This window comes from Rhopalosiphum maidis, chromosome 2, assembly GCF_003676215.2.
Source record: "Rhopalosiphum maidis isolate BTI-1 chromosome 2, ASM367621v3, whole genome shotgun sequence".
NCBI classification, from domain to species: Eukaryota; Metazoa; Arthropoda; class Insecta; order Hemiptera; family Aphididae; genus Rhopalosiphum; species Rhopalosiphum maidis.
In genome coordinates, this window is record NC_040878.1 from 20,900,815 (window position 1) to 20,922,281 (window position 21,467).

The following is a 21,467-nucleotide window of genomic DNA, read 5'->3' on the forward strand; positions in this document are numbered from 1 at the left end:
ATAAAATATACAAGTATTTGTTAAATTACTTTTTTAAAGGTGTATAATACTATCATAGTATTATATATACTATAAATTGTACAAAGTGTATTTGATAATGATAATTAGTAATACAAATTAAGTATTCGAGTACATTAAAATTTGATCGAAATATATTATATTTTTAAATATAAAATTATTGATCAATTAAATTTAATTATTCTACAATTATATTACAGTTATATAATAGTAAAATATGTTACTTTAATTTTAATTAAAGTAAACTACAGAAATTTAGTATTTAAAATTATACAAAGTGATTATTTTAATGAATTATCCTGAAATACTATTATTAAAGTTCCGCAAATATCAAATGATCACATTGGATACAAATATGTTTAAGATGGCTACATCATTTGATTCTATTATATGGTAATAATTATAAAACAATTCTAAAACATTTGAAGACTACCTATAAGACTACTTACAAATATGTAGTTAGTTAAAATTGTATTAATAGATTAATGCTACAAATTTCAATAGGCAATTTTCTAGTAAAAAATCAATAATTGGGAATATATTTTATTGATTAATATAATATTGAATAACACAACTACTCGAATATCATATATCTATGTTATTAATTTAATTTTCTGTTAAGTACATAATAGTTATAAATTTAATAAAATACCTAAAATCATTGAATAATTGTTATTTTTCGTTGAAGTATCCAATTTTTTTAAATTTTGAACTTCAAACGCTTAAAAAGATCTAGTAATTTCATTATTTCAGTAAAAAATTATAAGGTTATAATACGTATAATAAATAATATATCGTTCAGTTAAAATTGTATAAATATTAAATAACATATTAATAAGAAGCCACTATAAATGTATGACTTGTTTAAAAATTATCTTATTTGATTATTGTTATTTTATTTATCACTCAATAATACGTAATAAGGAGGTACATTGGTATTTCTAGCTTACAGTTAATATATTTTAAGTTGTTGAAAAAACAGTTATTAATTTAGTTAAATGGAAGTTTGATTGAACAAATGCGTACTGCATTACAAATATGGTGATACTACAAATTAATACCTACATTACCTAAATCAATAAGATGCATGTTGTACTTCTGTTTATTACAAATGGACTACAATTATTATACACTATTATGTCCTGTTACTAAAATATAATAAGTAGGTATCATATATAAATAGTGTATAATGTATGCATTGGTTTTTATTTTTTAATTATTAAAAAAACTTTTGTAAAGCACTTTTATTGATAGTGGCTATTTTTCGAAGCTTAATACAATTTTAATTAAATTAATGATTAATTAATGTGTCATTATTTTTTTCTTCTAATTTGATTATACATATTTTTTTAATTTTATTTATTTTTTTATTTATTCATTGCCATTTTTATCTTATCTACGATATATAACTTAAAATATTGTGGAATTTTTGATTATATATCTGGGATAGTATAAGGTATATTAAAAATAAATATAAATTGGTATAAGTATTATATAATAATTACATTACAATATAATATCTACGTAATTCCCATGATTAATGACTATGAGTAATAATACTTTATTGTAGGTAAATAGTAAATACTAAACACTTAGAACGCAGTGCTAATAATAACAATATTATAATAAATAGGTAATATAACTTTTAGAGCTTCATCGTGATCATATTTTGATTAACTTCAATTATCATTAAGAACAATAACTTTTAATTGAGAAATCAAAAAAAATTAATGATACTAATAAATATTTATATTTTATTACTGAGATCATATTTATAAATCTTATTTTAAATATAAAATATATTTGTACAATGTACACTTTTATGTCATGTAGGTACTCGTACCTCATAAAAAGTCAATACTTCAATAGTAATATTATAATATACATTTATATTAATTATATAAATATATATTTATAAATAAAATTAGTATGTTATACATTTAATATAACATTAAATTATTATTCTAATTTCTTATAATTTTGACTTTTGGCGATGTGTGTTTTATTGTCGTATTATGTAGGTAGTAAGTACATTATTACATAATAATTATAGCATATTATTATATGCATATTATTAAAATTAGCTTATATATATATATATAATACATTAATACCGGACCATACACAATAATGATATGACACGTGAATTTTTGATTCATGATATAAATACTAAATACAGTGGCGTAAATTGGGCTAAATTGTTAGGGTTGCAATCAGTTTCTAGGTTAGACAGACTTGTGGGGGGCTTTGCCCCCCACACCCCCCTAAAATATTTTATTTTATTCTAGATTTAACATTACAAGTACATAAATTCAACAAAATTATTTTAACCTTAAACACATATTGTATCTATTGGCAATTAGTATTATGAATATACGCTATAAATAGGGTATATAATTACTTACTGTCAATAAAATATTTATAATTTTCTTAAACAATATATGAGTACATTAAAAAAAAACAATTTTTTTATTTTATAAAATTTATATTTTAATAACAGCTGCCATTTATATTTTTTGTGTAATATAATACCTAATACAATATAATATATATATATACATTATAGGTAGATTTAAAATATTAGTTGGTTTTTTACTGAGGGAATAATATCATTTACTGCAGTAGTAATCGGCGGCCTCTACATTCTGCGGCAGCACTGAATTTTTCTATTACTAAATCTTTATCTATAAGAGATGATCTTTCACGTTCAATTTGCAAGATTCCAAGACTGTTTAATCTTGATTGTCCCATTGTGGTTCTTAAATATGTTTTTAACCTACGTAAACAAGAAAAACTTCTTTCGCATGATGCGGAGTTAGTTGGTATAGTAATAAATAATTGTATCAAACTTGTTAATGTTGGAAATCCAGCTTTATAATTTTCTGATGCAATGAAATTGATTTTTGATTGCACATTACTTTGATTATGTACAGCTTTATACATCCTATTTAAAATTTTTGTTTCTGCTTTAAGATTATCCTCATCAAAACCATACATTTTATTTATTTCTTTAAAAGAATTATTATTTGGAGTATCATTTAAGAGTATGTCTTGCATACAGTTTAAAATATATAAATTATTTTCTTCAAACCTTTCACTCATGTCATTTATAATATTATCCAGAACAGCAAAATATATATTTATTTTATAATGTTTATTTATGGTAGTATTTTCAACCTCCTTCAATCCACCGCCAAGTTTAGCTGGTATTTTTTGCTTTCTGGGAAGTATAGGAGAAGAAACATTATATTGTTTTCTTAAAATGTCTACTTCATTCCAAGTGTTATTAAAACTTTCTTCACACCGCATATTGCATAATTCTTGTATTGTTTCTTTTGCCATTGACTGTACATTACTATAAATTATTGAACTTGATTGTAAATACTTTGATAAAATATTAGTTAACAACAGTATCTTTTTAAGAAAGTATATACAAAATAAAAATTCAAAAGTATTTATTGACTTTAGTAATGCATTAGCATCAGATCCATAAACAGCATCATTTTCCGAAATATCTTCTAAAGTACTAACCACAGTTTGAAAATTGAATAAAACCGCCTTGAGGGCATCTAGTCGGCAACTCCACCTAGTATCACTGAGACTTTTTAAAGTTTTAGGTCCTTCACATGTACTTATATTTAAAACTGAATACATTTTTTCAAAAATCGCATGCCTCTTGGATGATGCACCAATAAAATTATGTAATGTATTTAATGTTCCAAATACATTTCTTACATAAGATACTTGTTTAGCCAAATCTATAAGGCATAAATTTAAAATATGTGCATTACAGTGAATGTACATTGCTAAATGATTTTCTTCTTTAATTCTTGCTTGTACCCCTTTATACGACCCTCTCATTGACGCTGCACCGTCGTAACACTGCCCTCTCAAGTTTTCTATTTTTAAACCATGAGATACAAGAGTTGATTTTATTAACATTGAAAGTGTTTCTCCATCTGTATTTTCTGTTTTATAAAAACCAAGAAAAACTTCTGCTGGAGATAAATCTTTTGTTGCGTATCTTATAATAATTGCGACTTGTTCATGTCGAGACAAATCTTGAGTTTCGTCAACTATTATACTGAAAATACCCGCAGCTATTACATTATCAATTATATTTTCAATAACAATATTAGCTAAATACTCAAGAAATGTATTTGTGTAATCACCACTGACATAACGAAATGTCTTTTCTTTTTCAATAAAATATCGTTGAATAATATCATTATCTTTAGCACGAAGTGTTAATAGTTCTAGAAAGTTTCCTTTGTTTGAAGAGTCTTCGTCTACTCTATGACCTCTGATAGCTATTCCTTGACGAGCACAAAAAAGTAAACTGTCTAAAATACATTTTAAATAGGCTCGATTATCAGCTACTATCTGCTGATGGTGTGTATTAACTTTGCTAATTATACTCCCAGATTTCTTAGAATTTTTATAACCAGCTAATTTGGCACTAGCTTCTTTGTGTCCAAATGATTTTTCATGCTGAGGAAAAGACTTGAAACTAGCTTTTGACCATTGCTTGAATCCAACACTAACAAAAGTTGGATCTGATGTTTTAGATGGAAAAACACGACAGTAAAAACAATATGCAGAGTTACTGCTAGGACTATATTCTATCCAAGGAAAAGAAGTATACCACTCTGTTCGAAATTTTCTTCCTAAATGCTGTGGAAATATAATGTTATTTGGTTGATACGGTCCAAACCCACTTGAAAATAAAATTAAAGCATTTGTATTCTTATGACCAGGATCTCGATTAAGATTGTCACTTATCTAGATAAATATATATACTTGAAATTAAAATAAATTTTAACAAATACCATATACAATTATTCAATTTATTAAAGAGTATAAAAATGAGTGAATATTGACTATTTTGTACAACATTTAAAATTCTACAAATTGAAATTATAATTATTTCAATACTTGTTTTATGTTTTGTGATTGCATGTACATACTATTTAAAATTCAAAACTTTTATCATTGGTTTAAAGATTAAAATTGAATGCAATATTTTATATTTACCAATAGTGTATTTGTAGTTTGATCTGACTTTGATGTACCTACATGGCTAGATATAGCATTCTGAATTTGATTTATGTCCTTGGTATTTGGTAGAATATCCTAAAATGATCAATGAAATTAATACAAACATGATTTATATACATATTTATCACTTTTATACTACACAAAATAACCAATACATTTACTATTATTTATTTAACGTAGGTAACTAGTTACAGAATTTTCACTTTAAATTTATTAAGGTAAAGTGTTTACTGTTAACCAAAATATCCTTAAATATTAAATGATATTAAATTAATATAAATTTAATTTCAATAAATTGTAAATTAATACTAAAGATATGATATGAAATTAAGTATTAACTGTATTTACCATTTTTGATCTTTTTTCTGGGGAAAGGTGGTTTTCTTCAGGTAAGTTAACATTTTTCTCAGCATTAGTATTTTTCTAATAAGCAGGTACAACAATTTATTAGAATCAAAATAATAAAAAAATATATAGCAAAATAAATTTAATTTTCCCAATAATATAATATTACCTTAATAATTAATATAAAAATTAAATTACAGATCAAAAATAAACTGTTTTATTCATCAAAATTGTAGTTTTAATATAATATAAATCAGTAATATATTTTAATGGCTACTCTTAACTTAATGTATACTAAATATGTGTACTAAAGACTAAACAATTATATGAATTTAAAGTAAAAATAGACACTTACTTTTGACTTCGATACTTTTATAAGAAATGTGTCCATTGTAGTAAGTACTTAATTTTAAGTCGATCACGAATAAGAAATAACAAGTGTAAAAATTAAATTCATGAATAAAACAAACAAATAGTAATTTTAAACTATGAAACACGTTTTCATTATCAGCTACCATTGAGACTCGAGTCGGCCGATCACAATAAATATACATATTGGTATAATAATAGAAAATTATTAATAACAAAACTATAAATAAATGTGGAAAGGATATAGTATAATAATAATTCCAGTGCTTCAAGACAACGTTAAACATTGGTTCTCAAAATATAAATTAGTTAGTTTATTATTATATTGATATTTCAATTTTTTGATAATTGAAATCGTAATTTTTTGGAGTCGCAAAAAGATACTCTTGCGACCCTATGATATTTTCAGGGGTTGCAAGTGCGACCCCGTGCGACCCCCAGTTTACGCCACTGACTAAATACATATTATATGCAAAATATATTTTAAATTTCATTGTATATAGAAAATAATAATAGAAACACGTAGGTAACAAAAAAAAGTTTGAATTCGTTATGATTAATATATTTTAAATTACAAAATAAATAATCTAAAATCTAGGGATGTAAGATTACTATTTTTTGTTTAAATATCAAATTTCGTTAATTTTTGAATTTCTAACACTTATGAAAATTAAATTGTGCTTATATTATATTTTTGATAATTTTAAATGATTATAAACTTATAGTGTAACTAGTACTATATTTTCAAGCATTTTACACTAATATATGGTTATTAGATGAAAACCTCAGGTATCTGTTATTATATATTTAAATATTATATTAGATACAAATAAAAACCAAAATCGATTTATCAACTACTCTAGTAATTTGTGTTTCTCCGTTTTTCCATATTTTTCTTTTTCTTTTATTATTTGAAAAAGTACTGAGAATTTGATACCTAAAACAGTATTGGCTCTAATTACTTTGTACGATCGAGCATTAAAAGTTCAAAATGCTAACATTTTGTACGGACGGGTAAAAATTAAAATAACAGAAGGCGGATACTTTGTACTATTATATACCTACATAAAGTATACATAAATTATAAACAAATCGTCATAGAATCTATTTGAAACGAAACTACCCTTAATCCTGAGCCAATTATTATAGATTTTGAGTTAGACGTAATAAATATAATAAATCGTGATATGGTGACAAATTCAATAACTCGGACTAGCAAAATTGTAAAAAGAAAATAAACGGATTTCCAATGGCTGTAAAATGATGACTTCATTGGTGTTGTTTACTCATTGACGAAATTTTAGTTAAATTAATCATATGATTTTTATATGTTTTCACACATTTTTAATTTAATTTTTAACATAACTTTTGATAATATATTAGCAAATTAAAAAACTGATCATTTTGACTTGTTAATAAACTATATTTTATAAAATATGTAATTTACTTTTTATTTATTTTTTAATTATTACATTTTAATAACTGACATTATATATACTTATTGATTAGGTATTAGGTATATCCCTTATATTTACAATATATACTTAGAAATTAAATTACCTATTATATAATAATTTTAAAATTCAACGTAATAGTACCAATAATTATAAACATAACAATAATATATTAAATATTTTATCGTGTCCGGTATTACACGTCATCAGCGTCTTAGCAGTTTAAAGCGGACGTGAATCGTTAGTTTTGCGCTTTTGTCTGACCGTCACCGGTGGTATACGCGGTTAGCAATAGTACGACTTTGGGCGGCCAACAAAAACATAGAACGGCGACGGTGATTACGATCGAGATGGTAGCTACCGACGACGACGACGACGATGAGATAATGTGAAAATTCACGAATCTGAACAGCACCTGCAGACCATCACGTACAGTGGAAAACCCGATGATCTGATTATATCTTAGTGACGGTCTGCGGTTGCCGTTTAGATCCGAAATTCCGAATACACAAACACAGCCGTACGTTATCCAGATGAGCGCATGCGATACTAAAATCTTGACCAGCAGAATATTTGAGTTAGACACCTGGCGTCGGGCGTGTTGTCGTCGGTAGCTGCTAGCTCGTTCGTGATCGTCGCCGCCGCCGCCTTACGTTCTTGTCCCTTTTTACAACCCTTAGCTATAAATTATTAACAGCTGAAGGATTTGTAAAATTTCGTAATTTTTTGTAACAAAAATTGAACATCCTAAACAGAAGCATAAATTAAATTGTCAAATCTTAGATATCAAAGTAAATTTTGTATAAATTACTTACTACAAAATACTGCTAAAATAGTTAAAATTTACAAACTACAAAATAATTTAATGACTTTCGGTATTTTACAAATTTTGTTAAGATCGTATACTTAAACTATACCCTAATACCCTAAACTCTAAAGAAAAATTTTTTTATCCTTCAATTTTCATTTTGGTAAAAACTGTCTCTTATTACAACTGGCGAATGTAAGTTCCTACACGATAGAAAGAGGTACATATGTAAGTTCCTACAGGTAAAAACTAGGTACGTATGATGTTAATTCCTACACAGCAGAAAAAGGTACATAATATATGTATATACAAATTTTCAAAAATAAATATTTGATAATTAAAAAATATAATAAAAATCGCATAGTGCATATTTGAATGTATATTAGTTAGCTATACCTACCAGCGTATAAAGTTTCAATAACAAATTGAAATTATTATATATTTATATATTATATTGATAGCACCTGTTGGTGCTGTGGCACTTCAATGTATTTTAGTACAGATGAATGTCTCAATAAGTTCGAATTACGGTTTTTTCTTATTATTATATTATATTTATTTGTGACAATACGTAATACAATTTTTATTATATTTTTTTAATCATCATATATTTATTTTTGAAAATTCGTATAAAAATATTTAATTTTTTCCGCCGTGTAGGAACTAACGTATGTAAAATGTAATTGTTTACTTACTACTCTCGAGTAGGAACTTACAATTCCCCATTACAGTTGTTGTGTATTTAACATCCAAGTTTAACTTCTTAGTGCTATTTTTAATATATGTACATCATTCTTATGAATATAAAACGTTTATAAATAAAATATAAAATTAATTTTACTAATATTATGCTTATTATTTATTTGCAGATTCCTGTACAATATTGTTTATACTTGGATTTATATTAAGCTTATTCCTTACCATATTTATATGGTTCACAGATTTGTATACTAACGAATTATATAAGGTAAAAGTTTTAAAATAATTAAAATAAAACATTTACTTAAAACCTAAAATGTATTGTTTTTATTTTATAGAGACTGACAATTCAAAACGGCAGTTTGTTGTATGATTCGTGGAAAGAACCACCAGTTAGACCACTACTGTGTGTATATATATTCAATTATACTAACGTTAACGAATTTATAAACGGTGAACACCAAAAGCTCAAAGTCCAAGAAGTCGGACCTTATTGTTACAGGTAAGTAATTTGTAATTTTTTTGTAATTTTTATATTTTTGTCCAATCGTAAAACTATAATTTAACTTAAATTATCTTTTTAGGGAAACTTTATACAGGGTGAACATAACTGATCATCACAATGGTTCTCAAACGTTCAATGAGATGAAAGTTCAAGAATATGCTTATGATGCATCAAATGGAAAAGATAGTGATATTATCATAGTACCAGACATTCCATACATTGTAAGCATCTTAAAATAATAGTATAGTTTATTTTTTTTTAAATAATCAGAAATTCACATATTATACATATTATAATATTTGTAATCCCTATCTTATATATAGCCTATAAGCATGTACTACCTGTACCTATATTTCTGTTATTCTAAGTATTATTTACTTCCCTCAACTCTCCATTGCTGTTTATGAAACTTTTTACAATAATTAATTTTCAATAAATTGAAATTAACCAATTTATATCAACTAATATTAAATGATATAATATTACATTTTGGTAATGTAATACATTATCAAGGTTTATAGAATTATTTTTAGTGGTTGATACCTACCTATAATTGAATATACACTATGTTTATAGAACATACCAGGTATGTCCAGAAAGTAAGTGTACTGAGGCTCTTACGACCGTAGGGAATATTTTTTTTACTCTTTAACTTCTGTATAGCTTTACTCATCTCCTTTATAACAAGACCATTACAAGTTCAGTACGTTGAAAACTATGGTCACAAGAATTTTTCTTGTGAAACATGTCGATCGAGTCTGCCGCTAAGTGCGAAATCCGCGCCGTCATTCATTACCTTTTTGGAACGCTATGAACTGGAGGGTGATAATTTTCTTAAGTCTATTGTTACTGGAGATAAAACTTGGGTTGCACGCTATACGCCTGAAACCAAGAGACAGTCCGAACAGTAAGCTCACACCAGTTCACCCTCAACCAAAAAGTTCAAAACCACCATTTCAGTCAAAAATATCACGGCATCAATGTTTTGAGACCACAAAGGCATCATATTGATTGAATATTATTAAAAAAATTGAAGAGAGATATTCAAAATAAAAGGAGAGGTCTGTTAATAAGAGGAGTCTGCCTGCTGCCCGACAACGCCAGATCCCACACGGCCAATGTCACGAAGCAATTTTTGGACTCATTTGGATGGGATGTTTTGAACCACCCTCCGTATCCCCCCAACCTGGCGCCTTCAGATAACTATTTGTTCATTTCCCTGAAGAAGCACATGGGTGGAAATAAATGTTCAACTTACAAGGAGGAAGTGGACAAAGTAGGCGGCGGCAGAGTTATACGAGGCAGGCATCAAAAAATTAATCTGTCGTCTCACAACCTGCATTGAAAGAGATGATGACTATGTTGAAAAATAGCACTCAAATGTATTCATATAATCACGTAATTTTTTATTTTTTTTAATATATTTTTTTGAAGTCTACAAAAATTGAATACACTTACTTTCTGAACACGCCTCGTATATATAGTACATCGCAAATTAATATAGGTTTTTTCATAATAATATCATTGTTAAATAGGTGGGTACCAAGTTAAAAACTGCAAAATAATTTAAAAAAATAAATTTCAACGTTTTATCTGAATATACTTAAGACATTATTATTATAGGTATGTGTTTCTATAAATACTACGTTTTCTTACATAAAAAAAAAAAATAGATCAATAAACTCTAAATGATAACTTATGTACGAGTATAGGTACTACATCATTAGTCATAATTTAAATAAAATAATTATACATTTAAAAAAATTTTTATTGTATAAAATATTAAGCACGACATGTTAAATACCTACCTATAAGGTATTGTCAAATGAATTAATATTTATTAGGAATATATATTTATACATAACTTTTTGTTTTAGAGTGCTATAGCTTTAACTATAGATGAGAACTTTCTCGTAAGGAATGCCATGACATCAGTTTTAAATCATGTATCCAATTTTCCGTTTGTCACTGTTAGTGTCTATGACTTTTGTTTCGGTTACCAAGATAGTGTGATAAGAACATTAGCTGGGATGGCTAAGTTGGCCAATAAGCCAGTTCCATTCGAAAAATTTGGTTTACTTTCAAAGGTAAATAAAATATATAAAATGCTAATTATATTGTATGTACTTTTTAATAACCTTATTGCAGTTTACTTGTTAATTATATTAGTATAATAATTTTTTTTTTTTTAGAGAATTGGAGTTAATCCAGATCGTTTGACTGTAATTAATGGTCTTGATAATCTGAATCAAATGGGCCAAGTGATACAACTAAATGGAAAATCAATGTTACACCCGTGGAGTACAGATGAGTGTAATTCTGTTGGTGGAAGTGATGGTATGTTTTTTCCAAGACTTAAAGTTCAACAGGGTGAAACTATACACTTATTTCATAAGGATTCTTGTAGAAAGTTGCCAATGACTTTCCTTTCTAAAGAAAAAGTAAATTTAGTACTTATAAAAATTTTAATGAAAATTAGTTTTAATTATTATTATTTTTTTCATTTAAGATTAAAAATGGTGTAATTGGGCACAGATATTCTCTGTCCGTAAATACATTCAATAACTCTATTCCTGAGAACAGTTGCTATTGCACTAGTACACCTTGTATGCCTGATGGTATATTTGATATGGGGAAATGTTCTACTCGTAAGATTGCTTTTGAACAGTTTGATATAATGATTTATTAAGTTGAATGAATATAATTATTTATTATTAATTATCGTTTCTTAGGTTCGCCGGTCGTCGTGTCACGTGCTCATTTTCTACACTCAGATCCATCTCTATTGAACGCAGTCGAAGGTCTTAGTCCTGATCCAGAAAAACACGAATTTCTATGGCTTATAGATCCTGTACATAGTGCTATCAAGTTTTTGAAAAATATTTAAATTACTAACTGTACAATTTTTTTCTAGATACTCGGAATAACGATGGAAACCCAAATGAGAATACAGCTCAACATTCAAGTACGTAATCCACACAATTACGGTACACTATCGAAAATAACAGACAATACTATATTGCCATTCACTTGGTTGGAAATTGTAAGATTTTATTACATGACAATGATAATAAAGTGTGTATCGCTAAAAATAACATTTTTACAGAAAACTGGTGATGTATCGCCAAAGCTGAGCATGTTATTGTTCCATTTAACTTTCACTCTTCACTGGTTCCAGACGTTCCTGATGTGTTTGAGTCTAGTTGGATTATTAGGCACTTCTTTTTGTCTAATGCGTATGTTAAATAGACGTTTAAACAAAAATATTGTGATAATTTCAAACGAAATACAACTAAAAGATAGGCATACTGAAAAAATTCCTATTTGTTAATTAAATTACTTACTTTTTGTTGTTTATTTAATGTAAATCAATATTTTTTTAAAATATATGTATTTTTATTATTAGTATTTAATTGTACATATTTATCTGCGATAATTTATATTTTCAATTTTTTTTTAATTTCTAGTGAAATATACAATAATTTTACATTTTTACTGTACACACAGTAAATGCTCATTTTTTGTCAAATTACTATTGATAGAATTTTTATACATTATATTTAATAATATTTTTATTTTTAATTATATTTTATGTACATGAATAATGTTATTAGAAAACTACATTATTTGTAAAATTAATAAAAAAATGTTGATAAGAAGATAAATGGTTGGTTTGAGTAACAAGTGTATAATTACTACATTTCCTATTTCGGGTACTACAGCCTCTTCATATTATGACCATTTTACGATAAGCTAAATTTAAACACGCTGACATGGTGTTTGCCTCCACTTACCATTTCCATCAAAGTTATATTTTGTGAATGTTAATTAGTATAATTTGTACGAATTTCTTTGAATTGAACTAACACGTCTTGTATGAATTTAATTACGAAAATATTAGCATTACTTGTATTTGAGGAAAATTGTTTTCTTAACAAAATGTGTATTTCTTAAATGTTTTAACACCGATTTAAGTTTGTAGTTAGTACTTAGTAGTTACCATAATTTTGTACGGTTTTATGCACAATATACACAGAAAAATCTCTGCCCCGCCAGCCGCCATAACCACGATATAGGAATGAGCTAGTAATGCTAGTACGTAAAACCGTACATGATACGTAATCAATTAAATTGAACAATAGAGAATCTAGCCATCTTGGTATGTTTAAGTTATATTAAACTATGTTTTTCTTTAGGCCGCTATTATTTTCAAATCGAAGACCTTTAGGCTCTGGTAAAATATTGGTTTAGTGAATGGACTAAAGATTATATTTATATAAAATTGGGGTGAAATAATTCCGAGAGAGTTAAGTAAAAAAAAAGTATATTAAGTTAAATTTTGATTTGGCCTGCAACACTTATGCAGTTATGCAAATATTTAGTATATAATTTATATAACCAACTATTAAATTTTATCAAAATTTGTTTTCAACCCAAAACATTTTTATTAAACATTTGTCATTTTCAAGGTTCTCCCGAAAAATACAACAAATTTTTGCACAGCATTTATATGTAAGTATGAAATTCGTAAGTATTTTGTGCAAATAGTACCTCTAAAATCAAGATTTTTCTGGTGCAACATCAGTATTTTCATAATAGAAAGTATCATTTATTAATGCTTAATTGCTTAATAATATTATTTTGTCTTAAACTCTTAACAAATAAAAATTGTTTTAATAACAGAACAAAAAATAATTTAAAAGTATTTAGATATGAAAATATGAACACAGACTAAATATTATATTTAGAATAGTATTCAAATACAAAGTTTTACAACACTTTCATTTGAATAATATGCACATGACTGGGTTCCATTAACCCGATTGGAAAGTATGTTTATTGAAATTATATTTTTATAAGCAAAATTTAAATATTTTTGCATTTTTATCTATTCATGAGCACAAAACACAGGATTGTTTAAGTATAAATATAACTTATGAAAAAAATTATTCCACTTTAAAAATGTTTTTAAAAAAGGATAAATTGGAAAAATACTAACAGACAATCTGAAATAAACGTGATTATATTTAATAAATAAATAGATATATTTTTATTTATAAACAAAAATCATCTAAAATAAATTAAACAGATAGGTACGACATATAATTATCACAGAGAAAAACTAAAAACTAAAAAAAAATAAATTTTTACATTAAGTACATAAATAGTATAGGTAAGCAAAAAAAAAAAAAAACAATACTTAATTTAAAATGATTAAAAACGGCATAATTGGTTATTTGGTATACAATGTACATATAAAAGCAATGTCAAACGAGTTTTATAGTCTTTTTTTTTTTATTAAAATATTGCATCAAAAGCACATATTATAGTAGTCTGTTTAGCCACATACATTTTATCAGTCAATTTAAGTGAGTTAAAAATTAAATGATTTTATATTATTTGAAGAAATGTATTAGTATAGTCTTATTAACTGTTTTTTTTTTAATTTTTACTTGTTTTTTTAGTAATAACTTATATTTTAAAAAAAATTTTGATTTGTAAATATTAAATGATTATTTATTTTTAATTTACAAGCATTTAAAGTGGAGTAAATTGTACCACAAATGTGTGAAATAACCCTGCTACTTTATACATATAATAATAAATAATATGAATAAATAAATAAATATAATGAGAACACATTTAAATATTATCCATTAATATATAGTAAATAAAAACCTGTTTTATATTGCACGTAATAAGTGATAATGTAAAAATATTTTAAAATGGGAATGTTATCAGGGCTAGTGTTACAAATATTGGCACCCTTAACAAAACCATGTCTTGCTACCCCTCACTGACACCACCAAGTTAATGTGAAAATCAGTTTTTTCAGTTTACAGGTTCTTTTGTAAAATTAATAGAAATAAAGTATTTAAAATTATAAGCACTTTATAATATAACTTTATTCCAAGACCATGGAAGTAATTAATAACTGAAATCTAAATTTTAACTGAATTCATAAGATTAAGTCTTTTCTACAAATTTGCATTATTTATATAATATTATAAGATATTTTGCTTCTTATTCTATTTATAATTAATATAAAATATATTAAAACCTAACTTTTCTAGTTGAGAAAACTGTTTGATGGCTTATTAATAATCGACTATGTGGCCATATGGGCTAAATAATCTTCAATAGACAACATAATATGATAGATTAATGATAAATTAAATTAATATCATTTTTTAAATAATATCCCCTCCCTATAAATTCACCTAGATCACCCTAACTTATGCTAGCCCTGAATGTTAGACATGTTTTATTGTTAAAATTATATTATTTAAGACAATGATAAAAAATTAATTTATAGTTTTCACTATTTGGAAACATTAATTGGTTAAAAAAAAAATAATAATGATAAGGTTTAAGTGAGTTGAAGAGTTTGATTTTACCTAAATAAATAAACCAACATACGTAATATATGGATGACAATAATAAAAATACATTTTAACTTTTTAAAAGTTTTTAAAATATTAGTTATTTTGTTTAGTAAATAATTTATAGTTTATACTATACATACTTTTAAATCGAGTACTTGTTTTTAAGATCATAATAATTTTAAGCTTAACTTAATTTTAAAATATCAATAAATTAAAAAATTATTTAATTTAAAAGCAATTTATGACAATAAAAATGTAAAATTAATATGCCTCATTAAAAACACCAGGACATGATCATATCATTTAACATCTAAAAAGATGTACCGATTATTAAATCACTTTGATCGTTGACTAGAAAATGGTATACAAAATTGGTCTTCTTCCTTGACATAGAAGTTCTAGTATGGCTAGATTTATCTAAACGAGATCTGGGAGGATCTCGAATAAATATTTCACCAAAAACAGAAGCTAGAATCAATACAACAATGATTAAAATTTAATTATTTGAAGATTGGTGAGTAAATTAAATAACATAGGTAAGTTACTAATCACAACTTATCTATATTAAAGGATGAAATTCAATAAATTGGTTTGGATAAAATTTGTGAAAAATGGAAATAGTAATCAAGTAAAATAAGAAAAAAACTAGATAATACTTAAAAGTCTTAAACACTAGGTGTGGGCACTTAAGAGCTATAAAGCTAAATGAAAAAAATAGTATAAAACTAACTAACCAATAGTTTTAACATCTAATTTGTTATCACTGACATGATTCAATAGTTCTTGAAGAAATGCACAAAGGTATAAAAATACATTTTTACTTCGCTCTGGTAATTGAGAAATAATCTGAATAATAAAATAAAGTTAAAAAATAAAAACAAATTAAACTTCAATATTAAAATAATACTGACTTGTTTACATTGACTGTAATAAGACACTGCAGATAAACAAGTTGCATGCAAATTGTATGGTATTATGGGCTCTGATGTACTGTCTAATAGTATTAATAGAGCTTCAGCTACAGAATGTACACTACCAGCTAAAATGTAATATAGTTTTAAAAATAATAGACAATTTTTATTTTTATTTTATAAGTAATGAAATCAAACCGTACGTAAAGCATCTGGTGTTCCATTATCTAACCAATTTCGAATCTGAACAAATTCAGATCTGAGACCAGATTGTTCAAATAAATGTTCTTGTTTAAGACCATGCCTGTATAAATGATCCACAAGGTACCATACTTCTTTAGGTACTGGGTAAGGATCTGAAGTTAAGTTGCTTTTATTGTTTTCCTTAAAAATATGGATTATCAATAATCGCAATAAAATAATATTAAATAAAAATATTACATTGATTATAAATGCATATAAAATAAATATAAATAATTACTTACAAGTTCCATAAGTTTTCCAAATGGTATATTTTTAATAGGAACCTTCAAATAACAAAGTGTTTCTAATGAACAACCAAAACAACTTCGTTCATAGTTACCTAAGAATATGGTCTAAATTATTAAGTAAAATATTATTATTTCTAAAATTATATACCTGTAACAGTAATAAAGATATCTTTTCCACCATCTAAATGTAATACTAAAATATCATACAATTTGTCTTGGCCACTAATCATTTTGTATGCTGATTTTTTATCTATCATAACTTCTAAAGTAATATCACATTTTTCACCTAGGAAAATATAAATAAAATATTGATGTTATTTATTGTTAAATGGGTAATTTAAGAATTTACCAGGATCAATAAAACTCATGAAAGGCTCAATTCGCAACCATTCTTTACAATATGTAGAATCGTCTAATTTTTTAATAAATTCAAATTGTACAGGAACTTGACCAGTATTAGCAACTGTGAGTTCTTTTAATTGAGGTTCCATAAACTTCACATTGTGGAAAATAATTTCAGTGTTATCAACCATAACTTGAGGTAAGTATTCATTTTCTGCTTTGTCTAATTTTTTCATTATATGTTCATGAATTTTTCTGTACTTGGTTAAATCAACAACTTTTACCTATTAAAAATTAAATCAAGTTTAATTTGAAAAATATGAAAATTAAAAAGTTATTTACTTCAGATTCAAATAATGCGCTGACTGGTTTATGATCACTGATCAAGAAATTAGGATGACTTCTGTATGCAAGTTGTTTAATTGAATTACCTCGCCACAATATTCGGTCACACCATGCAGGAGCACGATTCTTCTCACTAATCAAATATACACAAATTAAACATTCATATAATTATCATTTTAATATATAATTTAACAAAACACACCTGCTATCCCAGTCATTAGTACCCGGATCATATTTATAGGTAGGAAGGAAATTAATCGAACCTTCTTTATAACCTTTAAAAACATTTCCAGCTCTATGTTGTTGCTTTAACTGATCTGCTTCCAATACAATTTTAAAATTATTTTTGTGTACTAAATCTTTTACAGATATTGCATCCATTTCAGTTATCCTATAATTGAGGTCACCAAACCAATAAACTTGACTAAAATAAAAACACATAAAACAATCATTTATTAAAATAATAGTAAATTATTAAATTTTAATACATTTTGAATTTTTCACACATTTGGTTTGATTATTTATACTTTTGAAATAACCATAGATTTGTCATTTAATTTATATATAATTATTTATTACTCACTTATGATCCTTAACAGTTTTTGGAGGTGTAAAATTTGAAAATACCATTCTTGAACATATATTTTGATAATCTTGATTACGTCTTTCATATTCTTCAACATGGGCTGCTAAATGTGTATTAACAAAGCACAAAGATGTGTTATGGAAATCCATGCGAACAGCAACTCCACCTTTATTTCCCTAAAGTTAAGTTTAATAATTATGATGATCATAAAATAATTAAATAACAATTTACCAATTTTCCCATGATTCCAGTACCAACAGTGTCAGTAGCAACATTTTTCACATGATCCATATGTTTATTTTTAACAAACACTATAAGCATCATTCCCACCAATCTAACTAATGATACTTTTCTATAATTTCCTTTGGAATTAAGACTTTTTGTTACAGCTTGTCTAATTAATAAGAAATATTAATTCATTTTTTTTTTAAATATTATTAACTTAAGGTTTTTCTTAATTAAAAATTAAATTCTTAAAATAGTATAATTTAATAATGTTTTCTTAAAAATAATAATTAAAGTTAAGTTACACAAAAAAATAGTATTACTAACATGTACTACTTATTATTTAAAATCATTCTTAACATAATTTTTCATAAAATATGTTAACTCATGTACTTTTTTTAAACGATAGTAACTATATTGTGTCTTAAACAATATTAATTGATGACCAATGACCAAAACAAAAACTGTTATTAAATAGAGCTTAAATACATTAATCATTTGTTATTAAATAATGCAAATTACATGAATTACATAATTAGTGTCTTTATTAAACAGGTAAGTTTACATATTATATAGTAGTGATTGAATATTCAATTAATTAAAATAATTAAATATGATAGAAATATTTAGATATTAATTTATTAAAGAAGATTAATAAATTATTGATATGTAGATTAAGTTTCAGAATAAAATTATTTTGATATACTAAAAGTACTTAAATCAGATTATAATAAAACATATTAAATATTACAAATTACTTACAACCATTCTTCTTCTCGTGGAGAATCATTAAAAAGAAATGCTTCTTTACTAAGATCAAGTTCTTGAAATCCAATAGCATAAATGTCAGGGGGTTCGGAATCACAAATTAGCCAATCATTTAGTGAAGACAAGGTTGGTTGGCCATTGACATTCCAAGTACCAACATAAATACTAAAAACAAATAAATATAAATATTATGTTAAACAATAAATAGAAAAAAAAAATACCTGAAATTTTGTGCATTAGTATATTGTTCTTCACTCAAAATCATTTGTCGCTGTATAACACTTTCTCGAGAACTAAGTGCATGTGTTCCAGTAGGGAATGACATATCATTTTCAGATACAGCCATCTTATAAGTATAATACATAATTAAATTACCAATAATATATTTAATAAATATAAATTATTACATTAGCTGTTATTATACTGTTAGTTGTATTATCACCATTGATATTCATCATCAAACCTAATTCCAAGTCAAGATCATTTGTGTTATACTTTTTCAACCATTGAAAATCCAATTTCTGATGATTTTTTAAATAAACTGTTAAAAAAATACATATTTAATAAAAATTAATAAATTAGCTGTAGAATATTATTATTTACAGCTAAATACTAACGGTCCATTGATCTAGATAATTCATTAAAAAAATGATTAGTTTCTTGACCAGAATCCATTCCCATAAATAATTTAAAATTTCGTGCTGATAAGTTAATATAAATATCAGAGTTTGATTCTGCTGACAATGAATCTACAAATATAATTATAATTAATTTTTATATTATAAAAGTAATTGGTAATTAAGTACATATTAATATTCACAATAAAAAGGATTTGAGGATCTAAACATTATATAAGTAATATTTTCTAAGATTAATTAATAAAATATAAAATAAATAATGTTTACCTATATCACATTTGAAATCATTATCAATGGGCACAACAAAGTTGATTGTGAGGTCTGTAAAGGCTTGTGGTGGATTTCGAGATGTTGTAAATACAAACAAACCAAATGATGAATTACGCTCGACCAAGGCTAATAATCGATGAGCTTTGGGTGACCACCCTTGCAACAATACACCTTCGTGAAGCTGAGTAAAGAAGACATTTGTTATGAAGGTATAATTGTACAAACATAAAAGTTTAATAAATGCTACTAATTACCGCCACAACATTGTCACCAGCATTCAATTTATCCTTCATAATTGCAGCTAGCTCCATCGCAGAATAAAATATGATCCACAGATATAAAAACAGCTTAACCCGTACTTGACTGTTCGTTAAAATAGCCACTGCAGAAAATTTAAATGCTCCAAGAGCAAATTAGAATATTTTTAAATAAATTGCTTACACCTCCTTCGAAAATTATTACTGAATTCATGAACATTGTACACAACAACAATAGTAGTAACAATTTGTAATTACTATTACTTGTATTGGTGTATCCATTAATTTGAATGAAACATACTATTATGAATACATTATTATTATTGTTTTACTTCAGAGATAGGAATCATGATAACATAATGCGTATTGCATAGAGTATTTAAATTAAAGTCGCAATGGTTAACCAAATAGTGAAATTGATGACTAGATAGGCATGTTCCACAAGTCACAATTCTCCGTGTCGTGTAAAAACTAAAGTTGAATCATTAGAGTATTAGTAAGTATTAAGTTATTACTTATTATACGATATATAAAACTTTGAACATTGCTACCATAGATAAGTAATGTTTGATACGCTTAATCAGTTTAAAATATTAAAAATATTAATACATATTTATTTAATATTTTAAGCCGTGGCTTAACGCGTGGAAAAATATTAAAGGCGTATTGTACTGTTGTTGTATCACTATCACTACCTTTTGTTCCATAAAATAGTTGTTCCAAAATTAATTTGTTTAAATTAAATTAATATCCAAAATGTACATTTGTTCCGTCGCTTATTTATTCTAATGACCAATTGTTTCACAACCTATTTATTCTTCTAACCATTACTTCTAATATATTATTTTTATTCCTATGGCAAGGCTCATTCTATCAAACTGTATATTATTTTATTCTAAATTTCATACTTCGTACCAATTAATTTTTGATTTTTTTCGTAAATATTAATAGAATATACATATTAGTTAGTAGTTACTATGCTTAAAATTTAT

The 21,467-nt window shown here is 25.6% G+C and overlaps 3 protein-coding genes across 5 annotated transcripts in view; 1 reads left to right on the forward strand and 2 right to left on the reverse strand.

Annotated features, from left to right (window-relative positions):
- The window catches only part of LOC113552373 (lysosome membrane protein 2-like), a 33,823-nt gene extending 21,118 nt beyond the window's left edge, over positions 1-12,705 (forward strand). For all 3 annotated transcript variants that reach the window (XM_026955243.1, XM_026955244.1, XM_026955242.1), the window contains 9 exons: positions 8,922-9,019; positions 9,090-9,253; positions 9,336-9,477; positions 11,134-11,343; positions 11,449-11,697; positions 11,766-11,904; positions 11,989-12,107; positions 12,171-12,299; positions 12,363-12,705. In XM_026955243.1, the coding sequence (XP_026811044.1) occupies positions 8,922-9,019; positions 9,090-9,253; positions 9,336-9,477; positions 11,134-11,343; positions 11,449-11,697; positions 11,766-11,904; positions 11,989-12,107; positions 12,171-12,299; positions 12,363-12,587 (1,475 nt within the window). In that variant the 3' untranslated portion in view covers positions 12,588-12,705. The remainder of the gene's footprint in view (positions 1-8,921; positions 9,020-9,089; positions 9,254-9,335; positions 9,478-11,133; positions 11,344-11,448; positions 11,698-11,765; positions 11,905-11,988; positions 12,108-12,170; positions 12,300-12,362) is intronic.
- LOC113552372 (zinc finger MYM-type protein 1-like) lies at positions 2,523-6,231 on the reverse strand. The gene is made up of 4 exons (XM_026955241.1): positions 5,777-6,231; positions 5,425-5,499; positions 5,053-5,151; positions 2,523-4,800 (listed from the first exon to the last, which is right to left on the reverse strand). Exons 1-4 carry the CDS (start codon positions 5,810-5,812, stop codon positions 2,632-2,634), a joined length of 2,379 nt encoding a protein of 792 aa, XP_026811042.1. The 5' UTR covers positions 5,813-6,231; the 3' UTR covers positions 2,523-2,631.
- Positions 12,706-15,952: 3,247 nt separating the features above from the next.
- On the reverse strand, positions 15,953-21,087 carry LOC113555269 (inositol polyphosphate 5-phosphatase OCRL-1). The gene is made up of 17 exons (XM_026959679.1): positions 20,473-21,087; positions 20,216-20,399; positions 19,928-20,059; positions 19,718-19,851; positions 19,532-19,656; positions 19,305-19,475; positions 18,549-18,711; positions 18,315-18,493; positions 17,934-18,155; positions 17,729-17,864; positions 17,394-17,670; positions 17,193-17,330; positions 17,039-17,136; positions 16,757-16,937; positions 16,554-16,681; positions 16,377-16,488; positions 15,953-16,110 (listed from the first exon to the last, which is right to left on the reverse strand). The coding sequence occupies exons 1-17, from the start codon at positions 20,527-20,529 to the stop codon at positions 15,953-15,955; spliced, it is 2,595 nt and encodes an 864-aa protein (XP_026815480.1). The 5' UTR covers positions 20,530-21,087.
- Between the last annotated feature and the right edge of the window lie 380 nt (positions 21,088-21,467).

Excerpts from the sequence above, each read along its gene's own strand:
- LOC113552372 (XM_026955241.1), bottom strand. The coding sequence starts at position 5,812 with ATGGACACATTTCTTATAAAAGTATCGAAGTCAAAA. Across the intron at positions 5,500-5,776 it reads TAAAAGTATCGAAGTCAAAA|AAAAATACTAATGCTGAGAA; the intron begins GTAAGTGTCTAT and ends CCTGCTTATTAG. Across the intron at positions 4,801-5,052 it reads AAACTACAAATACACTATTG|ATAAGTGACAATCTTAATCG; the intron begins GTAAATATAAAA and ends ATATTTATCTAG.
- LOC113555269 (XM_026959679.1), bottom strand. The coding sequence starts at position 20,529 with ATGGAGCTAGCTGCAATTATGAAGGATAAATTGAATGCTGGTGACAAT. Across the intron at positions 19,657-19,717 it reads ACAGTATAATAACAGCTAAT|ATGGCTGTATCTGAAAATGA; the intron begins GTAATAATTTAT and ends TATACTTATAAG. Across the intron at positions 17,331-17,393 it reads CATGAGTTTTATTGATCCTG|GTGAAAAATGTGATATTACT; the intron begins GTAAATTCTTAA and ends ATATTTTCCTAG.